This window comes from Emys orbicularis, chromosome 1 (assembly GCF_028017835.1).
Source record: "Emys orbicularis isolate rEmyOrb1 chromosome 1, rEmyOrb1.hap1, whole genome shotgun sequence".
Classification (NCBI taxonomy): domain Eukaryota; kingdom Metazoa; phylum Chordata; order Testudines; family Emydidae; genus Emys; species Emys orbicularis.
The window spans coordinates 33,682,251-33,707,387 of record NC_088683.1 but is presented as its reverse complement, the minus strand read 5'-3'; the positions used below and the strand labels follow the sequence as shown (position 1 = coordinate 33,707,387).

Below are 25,137 nucleotides of genomic sequence, written 5' to 3'. Positions count from 1 at the left end.
CCACCTCTACTTAGTTCCTAGGGCTCAAAGCTTCCACCTCTACCTAGATCCTAGGACTCAAGGTATAACCTGGTTGATTTAGGCACGCCCACCCTTTCCCAGTTCCTAGGGCTCCAGGGGAAAGGTACCTAACTTTACCCCTCCATGGGCTCCGGGAAAACACCCATTCCATGTGGACTCAGGGCTTAATCTTTTGCAGGTTTACGGGGTCTTTTACCAGTGAAAGAACCTTACACAGTAATATCCTACTTAACCTCTATTTATTAACAATCACCAAAACAGAATGCACATGCAAAGCATACAATGCTCACCATTCCCAATTAGGCAGACAAACTTTTCCTGCTGGCAAGTCAGGATCAGGTCATCTGGGGGACTCCAGCTCCTGTATGGTGTTGAGGTCTGGCAGGTCTGATCTTGGGGTTGTGTCCTGGAGTTGGTTCCCAAGCACTTCCTTTTGGACCCCAGTTTATATAGTGAAGCTTGAGTCCTGCTTAGCTGTACCTTAACCAGTCATTTAACTAAAGTATTACTAAACAGTTTTCTAACCAGTCCTAACATATTGTAAAACAATTCTTTAACCAATCATACCCCACCACCTTAATTGATTTACACCTAGCAAAATTAGTTATGTAACAGACAGAAACAATCAGAGAACCAGACAGAGACCATACAGATGAACAATAGAGAAGTGGGGACCATAAAGACAAACAGTAAAGAAGTAGGGATTTCACAACCTCAACTTGTTGATAAGTGATTTCTTACCAGACAGAATGCCATCAAACAAAGTTTTCTTTAACCATCTTAAGATCTGTTTCTTTATCTGGTGATGATGGGCACTATTAGGACAGGATCGCCTTCTTAACAGCCCGATATTAAGCTGTTTTAATGTAATTTAGATGAAATGTGAGGATATGACTTTATGCTTCTTAGTTCATGGTTGTGGTTCTCCTAATGTGGCTGCAGACAAAGGCCTCAGACCTTACAATATGGCTCCAGGAAAAGGCCTTATCCTTACAATGTCATCCTGTGTGTTTGTACAGTGTTTAGCACAATGGGACCGTGTAGTAGGGTCGAGCCGGGGCTCAACCCTCCGGGACGGAGGGGCGCCACACCAGCTCACTGTAGCACAGACAGTCAAGGTTCCGGCCCCTTTCCGCAGGGCTTAGCAAACACTCAGCTAGCTCAGGCCCTTGGATGCAGGGGCTGAGCAAACAAGCAGGTAAGGAGCTCAGGCCCTCTGGTGCAAGGCTGAGCCGACAAGCAGTTAAGGAGCTCAGGCCCTCTGGTGCAAGGCTGAGCAGACAAGCAGTTAAGGAGCTCAGGCCCTCTGGTGCAAGGCTGAGCAGACAAGCAGTTAAGGAGCTCAGGCCCTCTGGTGCAAGGCTGAGCAGACAAGCAGTTAGGTAGCCGAGGCCCTGGTTCAGGGCGGGGCACATATAGTCACAGCTCAGGCCCTTGGATGCAGGGGCTGAGCAGACAAGCAGCTAGGGAGCTCAGGCCCTATGGGGCAGGGCTGAGCAGGCAAGCAGTTAAGGAGCTCAGGCCCTCTGGTACAGGGCTGAGCAGGCAAGCAGTTAAGGAGCCCAGGCCCTGGTTCAGGGCGGGGCACAAACAGTCACAACTCAGGCCCTTGAACGCAGGGGCTGAGCAACCAAGCAACTGGGGTAAGCTCAGGCTCCTACACCTGAGCGTTGGGTGAGGGGGAAGCCTGCCACCCGTGAACGGGGTGGCAGGGGGGAACGCAGGCCCACCCACTCCACTGCGTTCCAGCCCGGGGCCCTAGCAGCGGTTACTGCCGCTGCTGGTCAGTGGGGTATCCTGACCGAAACACACTGACATCGGCTCACAGGCCTCTGCAGCCTGACCGGGGTCGGCTACCCCCGGGCTACTTCCATGTTCCCCCTCGGGGCCTACCTCATTGGCGACAGCGGGCTCAGGGTAGTCCAGGAGCATCGGTTCCTCGGGTGCGGGGCTTGGGGTCCGGTCCGGCAGCTCTCCACCAGGGTAGCTGGCCCGGCGCAAGCTTGGCTCCTCCTCGGGGTAGCTGGCCCGGGGCAAGCTTGGCCAGTCCTCCTCGGGGTAGCTGGCCCGGGGCAGGCTTGGCCAGTCCTCCTCGGGGTAGCTGGCCCGGGGCAGGCTTGGCCAGTCCTCCTCGGGGTACCTGGCGAGAGGTAGGCTCGACCGGCGCGGTGGGGTAGCAGGCGGCTCGTGGCCTGGGGCTGTCTCCCAAGCGGGAGCTCGGCCCGGGATGTCTGCTCTCTCTGGCGGCCTGGGCTTCACTGAGCTCTGCCGGCGGGCTTTTATACTTCCGGGTCGGGGCCGTGACCTCGGAGGGGCGGGGCCCGGACCCGGTGGCTCCGCCCACGTTGGGGTCAGGGGAAGTTCGGCCCCCTGCGGGACGGAGGGGCGCCACACCGGCTCACTACACACCTCTAGTCCTCATGGGTCCTTTTGTACACTACCATAACACAAGTAATAATTCATTATACCAATAGCTAGGAGTCCCCTGGGGGTTAGAGGAGGACAAAGCATAAATGGAAGAAGAAACCTGCATCTAGCTCCTTGGGTGTGTGGAAATCTAAACAGAGCATTAGCAAACCCAACAACAAACCAGTATGTTTACATTTGTCATCTGTAGACAAGGCCCCATGTCCTCCACAACAAGCTGGAATTAAGTTCTGTGTCAGGGTCCCTTGATCCTGTGGCCCTCTGGTGAGGCAGGCAGGACATTTGGTGATAGCTTCATTTAAATTAAAAAACGGAGATATTTTAACAAGTTAATTATGAAAAAGAAGGAAGGAAGCATAAAAGTAGCCCATATGTTGTTTACATCCCCACATTTTCAGATTGCCAGAGATTATAGTATTGACCACACACAGCTGTGTTATAGAAGTCAGGGGGATGCTGGATGGGGACATTTGGAGCTTTTGGCACACAGGGTGGTGTGGGCAGCAGTTTGAGGTTCTTTGCTTAATGATGTTTCTGGATGTTTCTGCAAAAATGATGAGCAGTGAAACCGTAAACAGTGTTGACATTTAAATAATCATGTTTAGGGTACAGTGTTAGCTCCTCAATCAGGTGAATGGATAAGCCCTCGGAGCTATTGTTTCAGGCTGTCTGCAGGGTCAGGTAGACATCTCTGCATCATTTATACTCGGTTCATATTGCCAAGGTTATCCTGCAAACGAGAGCTAGAAACATAAAATTTATTTTAAAAATGAAAGTTTAGATTTTGGAGCATAGTTCTGCAGCAAAGGATAGGCAAAGAGTGGATTCTGTGGCAAATGCCACAACTGTGGAATACATGAGGTTCTGATTGCAGACCAGTGTTTCTCAAAGAGTTTGATTTTTCCCTCCACTGGCTGGGCTCCTGTGGAGTTCTGACTGCACTTTAAAGCTGCTCTCCATTGGTGAGACATATATATACGGGAGTGAATCAAGTCAAGTGTATACAACAGTGTTGAACTGTGGAGTACTGATTATTTAGAGAAATGAATTCAAAATGGTGAAGCTACACTATGAATTCTGTTGTCCATTTCCTTCCCTGTCTGCTTGTGGTGAGCTGGCAACAACTCTTGCTGTAGAGCGTGGGAAAACTTAGCTGTTAGAAGAGCGGCACGACTAATTAGAGGACTGTGTTTCTGTTACCTCTGTTCCCCTAAAAACCAACCCAGGGTCACACTTGTATTAGTTTTATTACAATGCCGCTGTTGGGTCAGATAGAAAAGAGATGGAGCTTAATCAAACACGCACACATTCACCGCATTCACACCCTCATGCACCCACACACTTACACAGGCGGAGAGTTACCAGAGACAGCACGGAGACCGAGAAACCGAAACGTGGTAGATCTGGCGTGTCCGCCTGCGGTCACGAATCCAGGCTGCTGAGCAGGTCAAGGAGCAGCAGCTGCTTGTGTGCATGGCTGCTTCCTTTTTTCTGAAACTGGGCGGCTCCTGTCACGTATACTGAGTTTTCCTTCTGTGTCCGTCACTGAGGGTATGTCTACACTACAAAATTAGGTCAAATTAATAGAAGCCGGTTTTATAGAAATCGGTTGTATACAGCCGATTGTGTGTGTCCCCACATAAAATGCTCTAAGTGCTCTAGTCGGCGGACCGCGTCCACAGTACCGAGGCTAGCGTCGACTTCCGGAGCATTGCACTATGGGTAGCTATCCCACAGTTCCCGCAGTCTCCGCCGCCCATTGGAATTCTGGGTTGCGATCCCAATGCCCGAATGATGCAAAACAGTGTCGCGGGGGGTTCTGGGTACATGTCGTCAGGCCCCTCCCCCTCCGTCACAGCAATGGCAGACAATAGATTCGCGCCTTTTTACCTGGGTTACCTGTGCTGACAACATACCACGGCAAGCATGGAGCCCGCTCAGCTCAGCTCACCGTCACCATATGTCATCCGGGTGCCGGCAGACGTGGGACTGCATTGTTACACAGCAGCAGCAGCTAACTGCCTTTTGGCGGTAGACGGTGCAGCATGACTGGTAGCCTTCATCGGCGATCTGGGTGCTGGCAGCCGTAGGGCTGCATTGCACCAGCCCTTGCCTTTTGCCTTTTGGCAGTAGATGGTTTATTACGACTGGTAACCGTCCTCGTCGTACAGCAGTGGCTGTCAATCATGGGCACCTGGGCAGACATGGTCAGTCCAGCAGTGGCTGGAACTCCGTATGTCCCCCAGTCCCCCATCCTGCTGCCTTCACAATGACGATGATGGCTATCAGTCGTAGTATGCCATTTTCTGCCAAGCACCCTGTTGGCTCATCGCACATTAGCAGAGTCTTCCCTGAGCAGCAGATCGTGCAATAGGCCTGAAGGCTACTGCCAAGCGCCCAGTATTTGCTGCCAAGCACCCAGAAGATGCCGAGGGCTATCAGTCATGCTGTACCGTCGTCTTAAGATGTAAAAAATAGATTTGTTCTGTATTCATTTGCTTCCCCCCTCCCTCCGTCAAATCAACGTCCTGCTAAACCCAGGCTTTTGAGTTCAATCTTTGGGGGGGCCATTCTGTGTGACAGTTGTTTGTGTTTCTCCCTGATGCACAGCCACCTTTGTTGATTTTAATTCCCTGTACCTGTACGCCATGTCGTCACTCTCCCCTCCTTCCCTCCCTCCCTCCTTCCCCTGGTCCGTCAGATACTAGTTTCGCGCCTTTTTTCAGACCAGACGCCATAGCTAGCACTGGGATCATGGAGCCCGCTCAGATCACCGCGGCAATTATGAGCACTATGAACACCACGCGCATTGTCCTGGAGTATATGCAGAGCCAGGACATGCCAAAGCAAAACCAGGACCAGCCGAGGAGGCGATTGCAGCGCGGCCACGAGAGTGATGAGGAAATTGACTTGGACATAGACCTCTCACAAGGCACAGGCCCCAGCAATGTGGAAATCATGGTGTTCCTGGGGCAGGTTGATGCCGTGGAACGCCGATTCTGGGCCCGGGAAACAAGCACAGACTGGTGGGACCGCATCGTGCTGCAGGTGTGGGACGATTCCCAGTGGCTGCGAAACTTTCGCATGCGTAAGGGCACTTTCATGGAACTTTGTGACTTGCTTTCCCCTGCCCTGAAGCGCCAGAATACCAAGATGAGAGCAGCCCTCACAGTTGAGAAGCGAGTGGCGATAGCCCTGTGGAAGCTTGCAACGCCAGACAGCTACCGGTCAGTCGGGAATCAATTTGGAGTGGGCAAATCTACTGTGGGGGCTGCTGTGATCCAAGTTGCCAGGGCAATGAGAGACCTGGTGATATCAAGGGTAGTGACTCTGGGAAACGTGCAGACCATAGTGGATGGCTTTGCTGCTTTGGGATTCCCAAACTGTGGTGGGGCCATAGACGGAACCCACATCCCTATCTTGGCACCGGAGCACCAGGGTACCCAGTACATAAACCGCAAGGGGTACTTTTCAATGCTGCTGCAAGCCCTGGTGGATCACAAGGGACGTTTCACCAACATCAACGTGGGCTGGCCGGGAAGGGTACATGATGCTCGCGTCTTCAGGCAGTCTGCTCTGTTTCGAAAGCTGGAGGAAGGGACTTTCTTCCCGGACCAGAAAATAACCGTTGGGGATGTTGAAATGCCTATCGTGATCCTTGGGGACCCAGCCTACCCCTTAATGCCATGGCTCATGAAGCCCTACACAGGCAGCCTGGACAGGAGTCAGGACCTGTTCAACTACAGGCTGAGCAAGTGCCGAATGGTGGTGGAATGTGCATTTGGGTGTTTAAAAGCGCGCTGGCGCAGCTTACTGACTCGCTCAGACCTTAGCGAAAAGAATATCCCCATTGTTATTGCTGCTTGCTGTGCGCTCCACAATATCTGTGAGAGTAAGGGGGAGACATTCATGGCGGGGTGGGAGGTTGAGGCAAATTGCCTGGCCGCTGATTACGCGCAGCCAGACACCAGGGCGGTTAGATGAGCACAGCATGGCGCGGTGCACATCAGAGAAGCTTTGAAAACGAGTTTTGTGACTGCCCAGGCTACGGTGTGAAACTTCTGTTTGTTTCTCCTTGATGAACCCTCCGCCCCTCCCCCCCCACCCGGTTAACTCTACTTCCATGTAAACCAACCACCCCACCCTCCCCTACCCTCCCCCCTGCGAGCACCACTTGCAGAGGCAATAAAGTCATTGTTACTTCACGTTCATGCATTCTTTATTAATTCAGCACACAACTAGGGGGATAATTGCAAAGGTAGCCCGGGATGGGTGGGGGAGGAGGGAAGGAAAAGGACACACTGCAGTTTAAAACTTTAACTCTTATTGAAGGCCAGCCTTCTGATGCTAGGGCAATCATCTGGGGTGGAGTGACTGGGTGGCCGGAGGCCCCCCCACCGTGTTCTTGGGCGACTGGGTGAGGAGGCTATGGAACTTGGGGAGGAGGGCTGTTGGTTACACAGGGGCTGTAGCGGCGGTCTCTGCTCCTGCTGCCTTTCCTGCAGCTCAACCATACGCTGGAGCATATCAGTTTGATGCTCCAGCAGCCGGAGCATCGACTCTTGCCTTCTGTCTGCAAGCTGACGCCACCTATTATCTTCAGCCCGCAACTTGCTCTGTTCATCCCGCGATTCAGCACGCCACCTCTCCTATCGTTCATATTGGGCTTTTCTATAATCAGTCATTGACTGCCTCCACGCATTCTGCTGTGCTCTGTCAGCGTTGGAGGCAGTCTGTAGTTCTGTAAACATGACATCACGTGTCCTTCGCTTCCTCTTCCTAATCTTCACTAGCCTCTGTGAAGGAGAAAGATTTGCAGCTGGTGGAGGAGAAGGGAGAGGTGGTTAAAAAAGACACATTTTAGAGAACAATGGGTACACTCTTTCACGTTAAATTTTGCTGTTCACATTACACAGCACATGTGCTTTCGTTACAAGGTCGCATTTTTCCTCTTATATTGAGGGCCTGCCGGTTTGGTGTGAGAGATCACTCACGCAGTGCCAGGCCACAGATTTCAGCTTGCAGGCAGCCATGGTAAGACACAGTCTTTTGGCTTTTTTAACCTTCTTAACATGTGGGAATGGTTTCAAACATTAGTGCTCTCATTTCCCATACCAAGCACCCGTTGGGTTGGCCATTTAAAATGGGTTTGCAATGTAAAAGGAGGGGCTGCGGTTTCAGGGTTAACATGCAGCACAAACCCAACTAATTCCCCTCCCCCACACCCAATTCTCTGGGATGATCACTTCACCCCTCCCCCCACCGCGTGGCTAACAGAGGGGAATATTTCTGTTCAGCAAAGCAGGAACGGGCACCTCTGAATGTCCCCTTAATAAAATCACCCCATTTCAACCAGGTGACCGTGAATGATATCACTCTCCTGAGGATAACAAAGAGAGATAAGGAATGGATGTTGTCTGCATGCCAGCAAACACCGGGACCATACGCTGCCATGCTTTGTTATGCAATGATTCCAGACTACGTGCTGCTGGCCTGGCGTGGTAAAGTGTCCTACCATGGCGGACGGGATAAGGCAGCCCTCCCCAGAAACCTTTTGCAAAGGCTTTGGGAGTACATGAAGGAGAGCTTTCTGGAGATGTCCCTGGAGGATTTCCGCTCCATCCCCATACACGTTAACAGACTTTTCCAGTAGCTGTACTGGCCGCGATTGCCAGGGCAAATTAATCATTAATCATTAAACACGCTTGCTTTTAAACCATGTGTAATATTTACAAAGGTACACTCACCAGAGGTCCCCTGTGTGCCCTCAGGGTCTTCGTTGAGTTCGGGGGTTACTGGTTCCAGGTCCAGGGTGACAAACATATCCTGGCTGTTGGGGAAACCGGTTTCTCCGCTTCCTTGCGGCTGTGAGCTATCTACATTTCCTCCATCCTCCTCTTCCGAACCCTCTTCCCTGTGTGTTTCTCCAGTGAGGGAGTCATAGCACACGGTTGGGGTAGTGGTGGCTGCACCCCCTAGAATGGCATGCAGCTCCGCGTAGAAGCGGCATGTTTGCGGCTCAGCCCCGGACCTTCCGTTTGCTTCTCTGGCTTTGTGGTAGGCTTGCCGTAGCTCCTTAATTTTCACGCAGCACTGCTGTGCGTCCCTGTTATGGCCTCTTTCCTTCATGGCCTTGGAGACCTTTTCTAATATTTTGCCATTCCGTTTACTGCTTCGGAGTTCGGCCAGCACTGATTCATCTCCCCATATGGCGAGCAGATCTCGTACCTCCCGTTCTGTCCATGCTGGAGCTCTTTTGCGATCCTGGGACTCCATCACGGTTACCTGTGCTGATGAGCTCTGCGTGGTCACCTGTGCTCTCCACGCTGAGCAAACAGGAAATGAAATTCAAACGTTCGCGGGGCTTTTCCTGTCTACCTGGCCAGTGCATCTGAGTTGAGAGTGCTGTCCAGAGCGGTCACAATGAAGCACTGTGGGATAGCTCCTGGAGGCCAATAACGTCAAATTCCGTCCACACTACCCCAATTCTGACCCCCTAAGGCCGATTTTATCGCTAATCCCCTCGTTGGAGGTGGAGTAAAGAAACCGGTTTAAAGGGCCCTTTAAGTCGAAAGAAAGGGCTTCGTCGTGTGAACGTGTCCAGGCTTAATTCGATTTAACGCGGCTAAAGTCGACCTAAACTCGTAGTGTAGACCAGGCTTGAGAAGCATTCCCAGACCTGTTCCTTTCATGCATACCAGGTTCTTCTTTTCTTTACTGCACTTTGAGATTGCCTTCTCAGGGCAGATTATATCATACACACCTGGCTCCTGTCTCTGGGCTCCTTTCTCCTTGCAGTTTCTACACTCCCACACACATACACTCCCTTGTTCACACTCTCTCTGATTGTGTGATGGGATATTACACAGCTTGGAAGTTCATACAAGTGGTAACTTGAAAAGGTTACAGAGCTTGCAAAGGTTACAAAACTTAAAAGGCTATGCTAACAATAACTGAAGTTACAAAGTCTGCAAAAAGGTTGCAGAACTTAATGATACAAGTTACAGATCTTACAATCGCATTTGAGCGGAAGCTTTACATAACAGTTTCAAATTGCAAGCAGCAGCTTAAGCCTTATGGGTTCTAATGTCCCTTGAGGTGAACTTGTGCTTCTGTCATCTACTGGGATGTACTGTAGAACAGCTGTTTTAAGGGCCTAATCCTGCAGTCTCTGCACACACAAAACTCCCATCTACTTCAGTAGGAGTTACATGTACATGAGTGTTGCAGGATGGGGACCTAACTGCAGGACACAACTCTGACAATAAGGTGCTTTTCACTGAAGGCTATGCCCAGTGGTTCACTGCGTAAAGTATATTTGCTCAAGATTAGAGATTGGGGCAATGCTGTGGGCTTCTTCCTAACACTGGAGCATTCACTTCTGTGCTGCTAGTGCAGATATTTTATTAGTTGCACAAGAGCATACCTGCTGCCTAAAGGTTGGGTAATTCAGACAACTCACCAACCTGGCTCTGGAAGATTTGAAATTCATTAAAAGTTTCCTGTTGCCTCAGAGCCATTTCCTTTGTGCTTAATCTGTTAATTAAAATCAAGTAATCCGAGATACACTGGGGCAAATTACCACCCTCGTACTGCCTGCTTTGTTTACCACTTCAACACCAAAAGAGATATGTATATAGTTCTTCAAGTAGATGCAGACGTGTATTGTGCAAGCGCAGCTCACTGGAGCTGGAGAAATTTGCCTAGCAGTACCCGCAAGGGTGGCACTTGCGCCTCAGGGCTGTAGCCCCTCCCTTTGCTATATGAGGCAGCGCTGCCCCAACCTTCCCCTCAGTTCCTTCTCACTGCCTGTGACTGGGGTCAGAGCTGTGTGTGGTTATCACCTCACGTTCTCTATCTCAGTTTTTCTGAGAATTTCCCTTCATGTAAGTAGTTTTTATATAGTTAGTAGTACAGTAGAATATCAGAATTATGAACCCCTCGGGAATGGAGGTTGTTTGTAACTCTGCAATCTTCATAACCTTGAACAAAAGATTATGTTCTTTCAAAGGTTTACAACTGAATATTGACAACACAGCTTTGAAACTTTACTATACAGAAGAAAACAGCTGCTTTCCCCTTTTTTAAAGTAGTTTACATTTAACACAGTACTGTACTGTACTTGCCTTCTTTTTGGGGGGGGGGGGTCTCTGCTGCTGCCTGATTGTGTACTTCTGGTTTTGAATGAGGTGTATGGTTGACCGCTCAGTTTGTAACTCTGGTGTTCATAACTCTGAGGTTCTACTGTACCGTGGATCGTGTTAGTTAAGGTTAAGTTAGATTTAGTTAGGACTTCCTGTGTGACACCCACTCCAAGGTTCAAGCACTGCCCATCATGGGCGGGGGGGAGCAGCGATTCCTAATATTGACCCCCCACATGAGGTGCTTGCTGTGTTTAGGCAAGGGGCACACAAGGGAGCGGTGTTCTATCTGTAAGTTGTTCACCAAAAGAAACCAGATGGCCAGAGACTTGCACTTGAAGCAGCACCCTAAGCAGGCCATGAGGGCTGTTTTGGCACCAAGGCCCACATCTGGTTGGCAGTCGCCTTTGGACTTGGTGAATGAGGTCACTCCGCAGTCCAGTGCTGCCATCTCCCCCAAGAGATGGAAGAACCACTCACCTGCTTCAGGGATGCTGTGGAGGAAGTCCCATAAAACTGACCAGAATCATCCCAGGGCTTGTCAAAGGCTTTCTGAAAGTCCAAGTACACTATATCTGCTGAATCTCCTTTGTCCACATGTTTGTTGACACCCTCACAGAATTCTAATAGACTGGTCAGGCATAATTTCTCTTAGAAAAGCCATGTTAACTCTTCCCCACCATACCAGGTTCAACTATGTGTCTGATAATTCTGTTATTGGCAACAGTTTCAACCAGTTTGCCTGATACTGAAGTTAGGCTTACCAGCCTGTAATTGCCACGATTGCCTCTTGAGCCTTTTTAAAATATCGGCATCACATTAGCTGTCCATGAGTCATCTCATACAGAGGTTGATTTAAGCAATGGATTATGTACCACAGTTAGTAGTTCTGGAATTTCATATTTGAATTCCTTCAGAATGCAGGTGAATACCATGCGGTCCTGGTGACTTATTACTGCTTAATTTATCAGTTTATTCCAAAACCACCTCAATCTGGGACAGTTACTCAGATTTGTCACCCAAAAAGAATAGCTCAGGTTTGGGACTCTCCCTCACATCCTCCGCAGTGTAGACTGATGCAAATAATTGATTTAACTTCTCCGCAACAGCCTTGTCTTCCTTGAGTGTTCCTTTAGCACGTCGATTGTCCAGTGGCCTCACTGATTGGCAGGCTTCCTGCTTCTGATGTACTTTAAAAAAATTGCTGTGAGTTTTTGTGTCTTTCACTAGTTGCTCTTCAAATGCTTTTTTGGTCTGCCTAATTATACTTTTACACTTGTTACATCGTCAGTCAGCATGTCTTGCACATAGCTTATTGAGGGTGCACCTGGTGGTGACTTCAGCATTTCACCCACCCATCCATGGGAGGTCAGTATTTTTGAATACCATGGTAGCAAGGTTCTTGAAAGTGAGAGAACCAGTTCCTTTGTGGGACCTTAATACAGTCCTAGCAACTCTGATAAGGCCTCCGTTTGAACTTTAACCATTTTGTTCTTTTTCTCTTTTGTGTGAAAAAACTGCATTCCTGGTGGCAATAACATCTGCAGAGAGAGTGTATGAGCTGCAGGCTTTGATGGCAGACGCTCCTTACACATAGTTCTCCAAAGACAAAGTGACCTTGTGGCCACCCACCAAGTTTTTATCTAAAATGGCCTCCTAGTTTCATTTGAATCAGGTGATGTATTTACTGTGTTCTTTCCTAAGCCGTATTCAACCACAGAGGAGCAACATCTCCAAATGTTGGCTATCAGGCAATGTCTAGCTTTTACCTGGACAGGACTAAACCTTTTCCCACTTTGCCTCATCTGTTTGTGTCATATGCAGACCAAATGAAGAGACAGACAGTCTCTGTGCAAATGATCTCTAGATGGATAACTTCCTGTATCAAGACATTATACAGAGTAGCTCTGACCATGCCCCCTCAAAGGGTGTGAGCTCATTCTACGAGAGCGCAAGCTATTTTGATGGCGTTTTTAAGTGACGTTCCAATATTGGACATTTTCAGGGCTGCCACTTGGTCATCTGTACATACGTTTACGAACCATTATGCCATTACCGCTGCATCCAGAGCAGATGCAAACTTTGGGAAGGCAGTCCTTCAATCCTTGTTTAAATAGACTGAGCCCCACCTGCAAGTACTGCTTGTGAGTCACCTACATTGAATACACAGCTGCATCTACTTGAAGAAGAAAAAAATAGTTACTTACCTGTGTTGTAACTGTTGTTCTTTGAGATGTGATGCAGAAATGCATTCCACAAACCACCCTCCATCCCCTCTACATTGGAGTATATGTTCTTGAGGTTTGGTGCGAAGGAATGGAGAGGAGGGGCAGTGCCACCTCATATAGCCAGGGTAGGGTATATGGCCATGAGGTACAAGCGCCGCCCCTCCAGGTACTGCTAAGCAAAATTCTCTAGCTCCAGTGCACTGGGCGCCCGCACACCTATGTGGAATACACGTCTGCATCACATCTCCAACAACAACAGTTAAAATACAGGTAAATAACTGTTTTTTATGTAATTTCTCTCTCCAGACACATCTCTCTGTAACATAGTAGCACCCTGAGCTTTTTATTTAGCTTTAGTAGAGATGTCTTCAGTTATTTTGTATACCTGAAGCAACTGACAAAAATATGGAGCTACTGGTGATTTCATAAGGTACTGACTTAATAACAATAAAATGAGGCATCAACTGCTAATAATGTCTGTAATACTACATTGTTTCTTGCCATGTTAGTAAGGTATTTATACTAATGAAATCTCATGCAAATATTATGATACAATATTTTTATAGTTTTATAACACACTTCTTTTATAAAAGGAGTTTGTTAACACATCATAGAAAAGAAGAAAAGACCCTGTTTAGAATAAGATGTTAATGAAGATCTGTTTCAGTGTTGAGCTGAGCCCTTCAGTTGAGACAAAAAAAAGTTATTTAACAGACAACATGATTCTCTATCTCTGTCGCTTTCTCTAGTTTTTATGGCCCCAATTCAAAACAGCAGCACGATTTTAGCATGGGCTTAAATCCTAGTGACTTCAAAGTAAGTGCGTAAGTGCCCTTTCTGAGCTGAAGCCTACAAGGGCAGTTCTCGACTCTTGACTATGGGACAAAACACATTTACAGTATTTTAATTTGTTTTTGGATTCCATAATTAGCAATGATATACATGAACACAGTAACACATTAGATTAAAATCAAACAAACAATAGAATTTAATTTTCATCAGATATAGAGAAATTATGCAAGAATAGTCCAAATCTATTTGTATTATGATTTTAGGACTTCATTTTTTATTGTAGGCAAAATCCATTGGTCACCATTATGAAGACTACAGTTACCAGATAATGTTTTCCGAGATACTACATTCTCTTTTCTGGATTTAGAACAGGAAATAATTGTGATAGCCATGATATCGCTATGTGGTAACTGTTGGCAAATGATATAATTATTATCGGGACAATTGTAGTATCTATGGTAATTGATTGGTTGCTCACTATATAGAAGTATGGCCAAATTTAGCCTTGACATAAGCAGGAGCAACCCCGTTGGCTTCAGTGTTCTATATCTCCTTCTATACAAGTAATGAATAAGGTCCATTTATAAAAACAAATTGCAGATGAAAAACCCATGGCAAATTGTATTGTTTTTCCCTCTAAGTCCTTGTGTTAAAAGATACAAAATGTTTTTTTTTTTTTATCTCTTGTCTCTTGATTTACAGTAATGCCTTCTCCCCAGCGTTTCAGTGGTGAGAGCATTATTGTCTGGAGTGACCTTGATATTACTATCTCTGTACCATGGTACATTGGACTCATGTTCAGGACCCGGAAAGTTAATGGCATGTTAATGCAAGCTAATGCAGGAACTTCATCCAAGATCAACATTCAGGTAAGTGTGTGGCATTCTTAATCTGGAACAGAATTCAGAAAATTTCCCCAAATATCAACTGACAGGGCTAAACTGAGTATGTATCTTCATGCATGTAGCTAAAAGTAACATATGTAACATCAGATACTGTAGATTTCATCACCTTGTTCCCCTTCGTCATTTTACAGTTCAAAAGCTTTGTATAACAAGATGTATTTCTATAAAATGCAAAAGCTTAGGAAGTATAAGTATACATTGACATAAACAGGAAGAACTCTGTTCTACCTATCATGAAATACATGTAGTCAGAGCTAGTAGTCAACCAATGATGTCTGCTGTGTTCATCTGCCCATTGTATTTACTCTTTCCCTGAATAAGGCAGAAACCGGAAGTATCTATTGAAATTGAATATAAACACTTTTAGTGCTAAATTCAGTTATTGAGAAAAGTGGCTTAGCCTCACTATGCCAGATGTGCTGAGTTCTGTCCTGACACAAAGATTTGACCTGTGTTTGTAACTCAGATTCCATATCATTTTTATTCTTCTTCTTCCTCATTTTTGTCTTTGTCATCTTCTTCTTCTCTTTCTTTGTAGGTTAGAAGCAGAATTCCCTAAATTGTGTTGGGAGGGGTTGCAACTGTACCACTTATGAGTTTTTCCCAGGTTACACAGCTCGTTACTCTAAGAAGCATTGTTTGCCTGCACTCATACTGGTGGTCCATCATGAGCTTCATTTAAGAATAATTCAGTATTTCAGCAATGAATAGAGATGATATTTGTTTCCTGCAGATCTTGAACAACTATGTGCAATTTGACGTTTACAACGGCCTGAACCAGGTTGCTAGTTTGAAGATGACCCAGTCACGAGTCAGTGATGGTGAATGGCATCATTTGTTAATAGAGTTAAAGAGTGCTAAAGAGGGCAAAGACATCAAGTACCTGGCTGTTATGTCCTTGGACTATGGGATGTATCAGGTGAGATGCATCATAACTTGGCCTTTCTTTCATCATCACAGAGGGCCTTTAAAAAGAAGGGAATGGGGAAGGGATGGTAAACAAATACCATATACTGCTCCTACTGCAAGCAGTATATGGTCCAGATTCTTCAGTGACTTACACTTAGTGTAAACCCGTTGAAATCAGTGGAGTTTTATCTTTTGACCATGCTTGTAAAATCAAGATCAGATAAATAGCTCTTCATTTCGTTAGTAAATTTTTCTATTTTAGCCTACTGTCAATTGCTATCAAATGAGTGCATCTGTAAGGAAAGCAGCGCTCTCTGTTGGAAAGGATAATAGTGCGGTGACCCCCTTATCCACTGTCCTTTTCTTTCTTTAACAGAGCACTGTGCAGATTGGAAATCAACTTCCTGGACTAAAAATGAAAAGCATCATTGTGGGAGGTATCTCTGGAGATCAAGTCTCAGTGCAGCAGGGTTTTTATGGCTGTATGCAGGTAAGAATAAAATATGTAGTAGCTTGCATTTATGAGAAGATACCTGAAAGAAATAATTTATTATCCTTTTCCTCCTGAGTTTTGTTTTCTGCATAACTTTTAAATCCTTATAATATATCCAAGCACCAAAATATTAAACATTGCCCTTTTCTTCATGTAGGAATCGAGTCTCTTTTGACCTCAAGAAATTTCTTCTTTCCCTTCTTGGTTTAAATCAAAGTCCAACACTTTAAAAAAAAAAAAAAAACCTGGCACCTGACTAAGCAGATCACATGTATAGATTAAAGAAGTTAGTGAGATGCATTGTTCGGGGTATGTACCACTGTATCCTAAAGGAAGAATCTCTTTAGTTGACGTTACTGTTTTTCTGTGCTCAGGGAGTAAGAATGGGGGAGACTTCTACAAACGTAGCTACGTTGAACATGAAACAGGCAATCAAGATCAATATAAAGGAAGGCTGCGAAGTAGACAACCCTTGTGATTCCAGTCCATGTCCCCAACACAGCTACTGCATTGATGATTGGGACAGCTACTCCTGTGTCTGTGACCCAGGTAAAGGAGTTTGCATGATCATTGGGCATAATAGTTCAAGCATTGGAATTGTATCTGGTTTTAGTTATGTTGCAAAGGGCTTTGATATTATTTGGGATTTTTTAAGTTCATCTTCTCTGTGTTCTCATATCTCACACACAAACTTTTCTAGTGTTAGATTTATGTTTTACACCCCAAGGCCCCTAAGGGACATTTTGAAACTTTTCTTTTGTCAGTCTTCATTTTGAGGTGTGTGCCTGCATAAGTTCAGTCACCTCCTGAACTTGCAGAAAGAGAATATAGAGCTGTTTGTAATGCATGACCTGAGCAAACAATCAGAAGCTATTGATCCAAGGGCACCCAAGGTGTTTTTGCAAACTGTTGTAAAGTATAGCTTGTTACCTTTTTACTGCGAGGGGAAAAAAAGGTATCTTTCTTGACAGTATCTCTGGGGAAATCTACTGATTATCCACGATGTGTTATTAGTCTATAAGCTTAAAATAGATGGTCTTTCTAAGACATGCACATCGTAAATTACAGTGGATGCTGTAATCTTATAATCTTGTCTCCCCAGGGTACTTTGGGAGAGACTGTGTTGATGTGTGTAACCTGAACCCATGTGAGCATGTCTCCACCTGTGTCCGTAAACCTAGCTCATCCCATGGGTACACCTGTGAATGTGGACAAAGCTATTATGGGCAGTACTGTGAGAGCAAGTAAGAGAATTATTTTTACTGTTCAATGTCTTGATCTTTCCCAGTTCCCCTATTCCTTCCATGAGTATAAGGCAATGGCCCCCCTTTTTTGTTTCAACAAAAATTCCCCTTGTCATTTGAGAGCTGATAACAATAAAGGTTGGCAGATCCCTTGTCCTGCAGAGCTGCTAAGCACAGCAAGAGTTCAGCTCTGTTCCTGTAGAACTTAAGAGTTCTACAGAACAGGGCCTCCTTGGTATCCTACCCCTTCCCTCTGGTAAGGAGCCAGCTGGCCATGGAGAGGCAAACAGCAACCTAGCACTTTCTCATCTATTGTCCCATTTGAGTGCAATATGGGTAATTCATAAAGTCCATGGAAAATGGAAAGTCTCATGTAATGTACTGTGTTTGTCCCCTTTTGTGTGTCACTTAGGAGTGTTTTCATCTGCTGCATCAGTCCTCTTGGAAACTGCAACCCGGACCCTCTCTGTTGTTGCATTGTACAGCTACACATATTGGTTGCAGTGTTTCCAAAACCAGCCACATTGTCTGGACCAGAAAGGCAGATATTCCAATTGGCATCACTTACTCCTGTAATAATCCTTTAGCACTCATCATTTACATTTTACTCATAAAAATACATAAGAATACTAGCCCTGCAATTACACAACCTGCTCTCTGCAATGCACTGAAAGCAGCCTGTCTTGCCATAAATAAGCAGCAGGGAGAAGATGCACAGAATCAGGAGTGTTGTCTATCAGAGACTGAAGAGAGAGGAGCTGGACTCAATGCCAGTTTGAGAAATGATCCTGCAGAACAAAAGCTGTTTCTATTTTTTATTGTATGTGGCTGAATTGTGGCAACGGCACTAGGGCAAATTATATTCTCAGTAATGTAACTGTGAGCAAATTTTGGCCCAATGCCTTCCCCTCAGAAGTGAACTTAAAAGAGCCTCCTTTCTATTTTGTTTTATTCTGTAGAATTGACTTGCCTTGTCCCAGAGGCTGGTGGGGAAATCCCATTTGTGGTCCATGTAATTGTGAGATCAGTAAAGGATTTGATCCTGACTGCAATAAGACTAATGGAGAGTGTCAGTGTAAGGTAAGCAAAAGAATTTCTGTTTAGTGGAAATATTCAAGTTAAAACATAATTAGTTGGATAACTGCAATGTAAAATATACATTCCTGTACAATTGTGTTTTGTATCATATAGAACATAATTATTTTGCATAGGGAATCATATATTTTTCTGATATTAGTCCTTCATTTTAGCCATATAATGCAGCTCTTCTTTCCTTATTTTCATTACTAACTATATTATTGCAAGCAAAGGAGAGAATAAGGAGCCAGATTCTGATCCTCTGTTTTATAATGGTCTTCATAAGATCAGAATATGACCCCACTCTCAAAGAGACAGGTTGGGTGAGGTAATATATTTTATTGGACCAACTTCTGTTGGTGAAAGAGACAAACTTTCGAGCTTACACAGTGCTATTCTTTGGGTCTGGTCTGGTCTGGTCTGGCCTAGATCTGAAGAAGAGCTCTGTGTAAACTTGAAAGCTTTTCTTTCTGTTTGGTTTTTCATCCAGTTACGCACCCACTTTGTTGTACTTTCATCCAGATCATGTTTCCCAAGTTTGCTTGTGAGAATGTCACATTTGACTGCGTCAAAAGCCTTACTGAAATCATGTATATGTAAGAGCAAAGTTTGACCTTAAGATCAGGAGACAGACAGGTGGCCCTCCACTCTACCCCTCTGTGCTGAACGTAAACTCAGCAGAGCTGGGGATCAGGCCCTACATGATTACGTGATAGAAAATTCAACATTAACAGTAATGATGTAAATTGGCCAGGCTTTGAGTCACCAGTATGTGAGTGTAAAAGTGAAGCAGTGTATTTTCTGCCCGCTGGATATTCTGTGGGTATGCGAGTGAGAGTAACTTTCATACCATAAGGCAGAAGGAGGGTGTCAGAAGGAGGGTGTCAGAAGGAGGGTGGAGCTGAAGAAACAACTAACTGACTTATGTAAGATGAAGCAAGATCATCTTTTGGCATGTAAGTTACACTCATTTTTGCAAACCATGGCCAGATGCTGCAAGTACTCTGCATGCAGACCTCCCATGGACTTCACTGGGAGCTCTCCCCATATAGAGCTTTCATGTTCAGGATCCCGTGGCATTTTGCCATATAGTGACCTACTGTTTACACAGTTAGTTGTACCTTATAAATTATTAGTATTCCTGCTTCTTTAAGAGGTTGATGGCCAATATCATTTTTTTCAATTAGGCTTAAATGAAGAGAAAAGTATAATAGAATGAAGGCAAAGGCACTCCTGGATATTAGAAGGAAACACTTATGATGTTAAGCAATGTCATCAGCTATATCAGTTACAATAGAGACAAAAGTTAACAAACTATTTCCCATACTTATTAGCAGTGATAATAATAGTATACTTCTTCTTCAAGTGCATGTCTGTATGGGTGCTCCACCACAGGACGTGTGAGCACTTGTGCACTCTCGACCAGAGACTATAAAGCAGCATCTGTGGGCCTGCACCTCTGCAGAACAGCTTCCCATGATCCCATATGAAGGCATATAGGAAGGGACAGACCCGCCACCATTCGGTTCCTTTTCACCCGCCTGTCACTCAAGAGGGAGCACTTGGTGTCTGCTGTTCTACAGCTTCCCACCTTTTCTCACTATGAATTTTTCTTTGTCACTTTATTTAGTTATTTACTTATTTTGTTATTTTTATTTTATTTTAATTTCATCAAAGTTGTGCTTTCAAAAGGACGTCCTCCCCCTCCAGGACTTTTGATTTAGTGCTTTATCACATCAGGTTATGCTGAAGACCCTGGGGTTTAAGCCCTGACAGACCTGCCACAGGTGTTTTCCTTGTAGCAATGGGCACTCCCGGAGACACCCACATCCCATCAAATTACAAGATTTGCTCGGGGTTTAAAGGCAGGTCTAGAGAAGGCAGAGAGGCTACACCCTCCCTGTACATCGGCCTCAGCATCTCAGGACACTTTGGTGACTGCTGGAACCTCAGCAGCAGTCCCAGAGACTAAGACTTCTGAGAAAAGAAGCCTCTTTCCCTTACCAGGGAGACAAAGAGGGGTAGGTCACCCCATAAATCTCACTCCTGGGAGACCTTGCATCCCTTAAGGGATACCGCCGAGGCTCCAACTGAAATTGGTATAGAGGCATCAGTAGCACGTAAGAAATCATGTGGAGAAGTCTTCCACGTACAGAGGGCTCCTCCCTCAGTACCATCTGACACCTCTTGGCACATGATATACATAGGGTTTCTCCCCACGCTCTGGTACCATCATCTTCCTACAGCTCCAAGGTCAGAGAAGCTGCTCTGTTGTTCTTTCCAATACCACATGCAGCAACTCCTCCTTGCCACCGACCCATGTTTCTGGCTCCAGCATGGAACTCAGACTGACCATAAGCTATCACAGCCCTCCACCACCCTCCGGATTATTTTCCCTGGACGACCTTCTGGTTTCAGACAAACCAGAGTCTTCCCTATTAAGGAGCTCTACTATAGCCCCCATCCCCAGTACCGCTCCATCAGCTGTAACATGTATCTTGGTCAGACTTCCAACCATGGCTACTGGCACTAATGCCTGAGCTCCCCCCTTAGCCCAGGGTGGGAGACTTCAGTCTCTGAGATCTTGGTAAAGGCCCTATCTCAGTACTGTACTATCATATTCCCCTGAGTTCCTTCGCTGAAAAAGACCTTCTGGAGCATGCCAGGTGCCCTGGACCTTGGGGATATGAATACCCTTGGGGGCATTTCCTCTATCCCCCTCCTTCTCAGTCGTCTTACTGGACCCCCTGGAGACACTTGGGTGAATAGTTTTACAGGATACCAGTTAGAAAGAAACCCCAAGATCTACCAGAACTGCATCACTCATAGGCACCATATGCCCCTTAGGTACTGGGAGAGGCACAAGAGGAGCAATACATATTGAGAGAAGCTCACCCTCATCAGCCAAGTCCTCCTCCTCCCTGGATGAGGTTATAATGCCGCCACTACTCTCGTATGCTGATGACTTTACGGCCTTCCAAGGTCTAGTGAAATGTGTGGTGGAATCCCTCCAGATCCCACTAGAAGAGGCCTGTACATTCTTTATGGCAAACACCTGCCACTATTCCTCCCATCTGTAGGTAGACAGATAATAAATATATTCCAGTCCATAGAATGGAATACTTCTCCCATCCTGACCCTAAATCTCTGGTGGTAAACGCGTTTCCTACATTTCATAATAGGCTCAGATAATTGCCAGTGCCGAGTTCTCCCTTCAGGTTCTCCACAGCCCCAAGGGTCTTTACCAAGATCCTCTCAGCAGTAGCGGACTCCTTATGTCCGTGGGCTTTGCAGTATTTCCATATGTGGACGATTGGCTCCTCAAGGGTCAGTCAGCTCTAGAGGTTCAGCCAGCAACCCTCAAGGCACTAGCCCTATACCAGTTCCTGGGTCTCTCTATCAATTGGAAGAGGTCTACACTGACTCTAGTCCAGAGGAAAGATTTCATTGAAGCCTCTCTGGGTTCCGTAAGTGTGAGAGCCTACCTGCCCAAGGAGAGGCTGGACTATGTCCAATCTAATCACAACAATACAATATAGCCCACAAACAACTGCAAGGACCTGCTTAAAACTCTTGGGCCACATGACTCCTCGGTTGTCACACCTCAGGTACTTTCAGACGTGGCTGAGGACTGTGTACACCCTAAACAGGCACAGTCTCTCCAAACACCTAATAGCACCTCTGAAAGTTCTGGACTCTCTCCCGTGGCAGAAGGACCCACTGAAAGTCTGCAGGGGAACCCCGTTCTCACACCCTCCATCCTCAAAAACCCTCACGATGGACACCTGGAGGGCCCACCTCCAGGGGCCACAACTCAGGGCAAGTGGTCCACACAAGAGATAACACTTCACATCAACTTTCTAGAACTAAGAGCAGTCCACTGGGTGTATCAGCACTTCTTTCACAACGTACAGGGCCACTCCATCAGGATAATGCTGGATAACAGGGCAGCAATGTATTATGAGCCAACAAGGTGGAGCAAGATCCCAGTCCTTATGCATAGAATCGCTAAAACTGAGGAACTGGTACATTTCACATCAGATAGAAATCTTGGCGGTTTATCTACCAGGTCTCCAGAATACAACTTCACAATTCCTAAGCAAGAACTTCCATCAGGACCATGAATGGGAGCTCAATGGTTCTGTCTTCCACAGCATCTGCCAAACCAGTACGAAATGTTGCCTTTTCTGCACCAAGGAAGGATGCGGCCACAATTCATTGGGAGGTGGTCTAATAACACTGTGGCCCTGCACCCTGCGATATGCTTTCCCACCTCTACCTCTAATTCTCAAGACCTTGCTCAAACTGAGACAGGAAAAAAGCCAATGTTACCCTCATAGCGCTGTCATGGCCGAGACGGGTGCGGTTCTCGAATCTCCATCACCTCACAATGGCAATGCCTCTCCGCCTTCCTCTCCAGGAGGATCTCTTGTCACAGAAGTTGGGCACCTTGAACCATCCCAACTTCTCATCTTCAAATCTGAAGGCATTGCTCCTATATTGTTCTCTAGCATGGAGCTTACCTGTTCAGATAACGTCCAGTCAGTATGCCTATCTAGCAGGAAACCTACTACTCACAAAACTTACCTCCAGAAGTGGAAACGTTTCTATTCCAAGTGTTCTCTTCACTCGTCTCAAGCATCAGAAATTCCATTCTCCGAGATTCTAGACTGCCTATTGGACTTAAAGACTCAGGGTCTGTCAGTGAGCTCAGTCAGAATACACCTGGCAGCTATCCCAGCTTTCCAGTCACCCATTGGGGGCTTCTCAGTTTTTTCCCATTCTATCACAACCAGATTCCTCAACAGCTGACACACAACTTGTTTCCCTCTTTACGAAACCCTGCTCCTCCATGGGACCTTAATTTTGTTCTTTGTGCCTTAAGGAATGCCCCCACCCTCCCTTTGAACCAATGGCTACCTGTTCTCTCCTCCACCTCTCCCTCAAGCCCTCATTCCTTATAGCCGTCGCTTCAGCTAGATGAATGGGAGAACTTAGTGTGCCCATGGCAGACCCACTATTCACTACCTCCTACAGAAACATGGTCACACTAATTCCTCAGCCTCGCTTCCTCCCTATGGTCTCTTTGGAATACCTTGTTAATCAGGAAGTCCATCTACCAGTGTTCTATCCAAAGCCTCCTGCTTCCAGAGAGGAATCTAGCCTACACACACTAGATACCAGAAGGGCTCTCGCCTTCTACTTAGACAGGACCAAGACCTTTAGGATCTCTTCCAGACTCTTTGTATCCTTTGCTGAAAGAGTGATGGGACAGCCATTTCCCCACAAAGACTGTCAAAGTGGCTCTCGATTGCATCTTAACGTGCTAGGAGACTGCTGGAATACAATCCCCTCACAGAGTGACAGCACATTCCACTAGGGCTCAGTCCTTACCTATAGCCCTCCTGAAAGATGTTGCATAGCAGAAATCTGCAGATCTGCGCTCATATTTGCGAAGCAGTATGCCATTTTATCTGCTCCCAGGGCTGATGCTACCTTTGGTGATGCGGTGTTTCGAACTGTCTTGGATTTGCCTCATCAGCGCCCACCTGTATGTTGATTTACTGGTTGTGAGCCTCCCATGCTGGGGCACTCACAGGGCCATATACATGAAGAAGAAGGAGCGGATACTTATACAGTAACTTGAGTTCTTCAAGATGTTCTGTCCCCTTTAGGTGCTCCACCTCCCGCCCTCCTTCCCCTCTGCTGCAGAGTCTCTGGCTACACAGTTGAGAAGGAACTGAGTGGTGGCAGGTCCGCGCCTCCCTCCTATGCCCTCCTGTGGGAGCATGAGGAACTGCTCTATATAGGTGCAGGCCCACAGACCCTGCTTTACAGTCTCTGGCTAAGGGTGCACAGATACATGAACATCCTATAGTGGAGCACCCATAGGGGAAAAACATCTCAAAGAACTCAAGTTACTGTGTAAATAAGTAACCTCTTCATCTGTGCACTTTTAAAGCCCCCAACATCATAGTGTCTGGGCACTCATTAATTCTTCTTTTCAGACTCACAAGCCATCCAGGAAGAACTTAAAAAATATAATTAATAAAGGGTTATAAGAAATATGGCAGAATTAAAATACTGTGTGTCTATCTCTTTATTTTTCCAGACAAACTACTACAGGCCACAAAGCAGTGACACCTGTTATCCATGTGACTGCTTCCCTTCTGGTTCTCATACTCGCTCCTGTGACATGGAGACAGGACAGTGTCCTTGTAAACCTGGGGTGATTGGGCGACAGTGTAACCGTTGCGACAACCCTTTTGCTGAGGTTACCATTCAGGGCTGTGAAGGTACCATACATTTCAGCCATCAACTGCTTCTAACATTTTTTTAAAATGTTATTACTTTAAATGTTATTAAGTGTTATTACTTAAAGAAATAGAAGAGAATTAATTGAGACTAATATTTTATCTAATTTATTCCAAATGAGGAAAGTGCTAGTTAAGAAAAAAGCAAAACCTTCTTGTCCTGTTATTTCTGAGACAGAGATTCATGAATCAGTCTGATAGCATCATAATAACCTCAAATTGTGATGCTGTGCAAGAAGTCCCTAACACCTCCTGCTCCCTATGCCTGTTAAAATCGGTTATGTGAAGGAGTCTGTGTAGGAGGAGATGATTGCACCATTCTTAGGGTGCCCTCTGCTGGCCACCCATGAAGCCACATTGACAATGGTTTCAAATGATTTGTATATTTTACCTTCCCACTCAGGCGGTTGGTTCTTGGTCTCACAACTGTGTCAGGGTAAAGTGAAGTGGAAATTCATGCCCAGAAAAGTAGCTAAAGATAGAGTGTGTATGGTGTGACATCCAGAGTCCCAAATTAATAATGACCCTTCCTTGGCATATATGTCTTTGATTGCACAATTTAATAGCGCTCAGGTTAAAGGTTGGA

General features: G+C 46.1%; 1 protein-coding gene across 1 annotated transcript in view; it reads left to right on the top strand.

Moving 5' to 3' along the window:
• Positions 1-25,137, top strand: part of CELSR1 (cadherin EGF LAG seven-pass G-type receptor 1) — a 285,263-nt gene that overhangs the window by 210,794 nt on the left and 49,332 nt on the right. Inside the window, exons 9-15 of the mRNA XM_065408216.1 lie at positions 14,312-14,478; positions 15,248-15,433; positions 15,800-15,913; positions 16,291-16,465; positions 17,019-17,160; positions 18,120-18,240; positions 24,350-24,533. Coding sequence (XP_065264288.1) covers positions 14,312-14,478; positions 15,248-15,433; positions 15,800-15,913; positions 16,291-16,465; positions 17,019-17,160; positions 18,120-18,240; positions 24,350-24,533 — 1,089 coding nt within the window. The remainder of the gene's footprint in view (positions 1-14,311; positions 14,479-15,247; positions 15,434-15,799; positions 15,914-16,290; positions 16,466-17,018; positions 17,161-18,119; positions 18,241-24,349; positions 24,534-25,137) is intronic.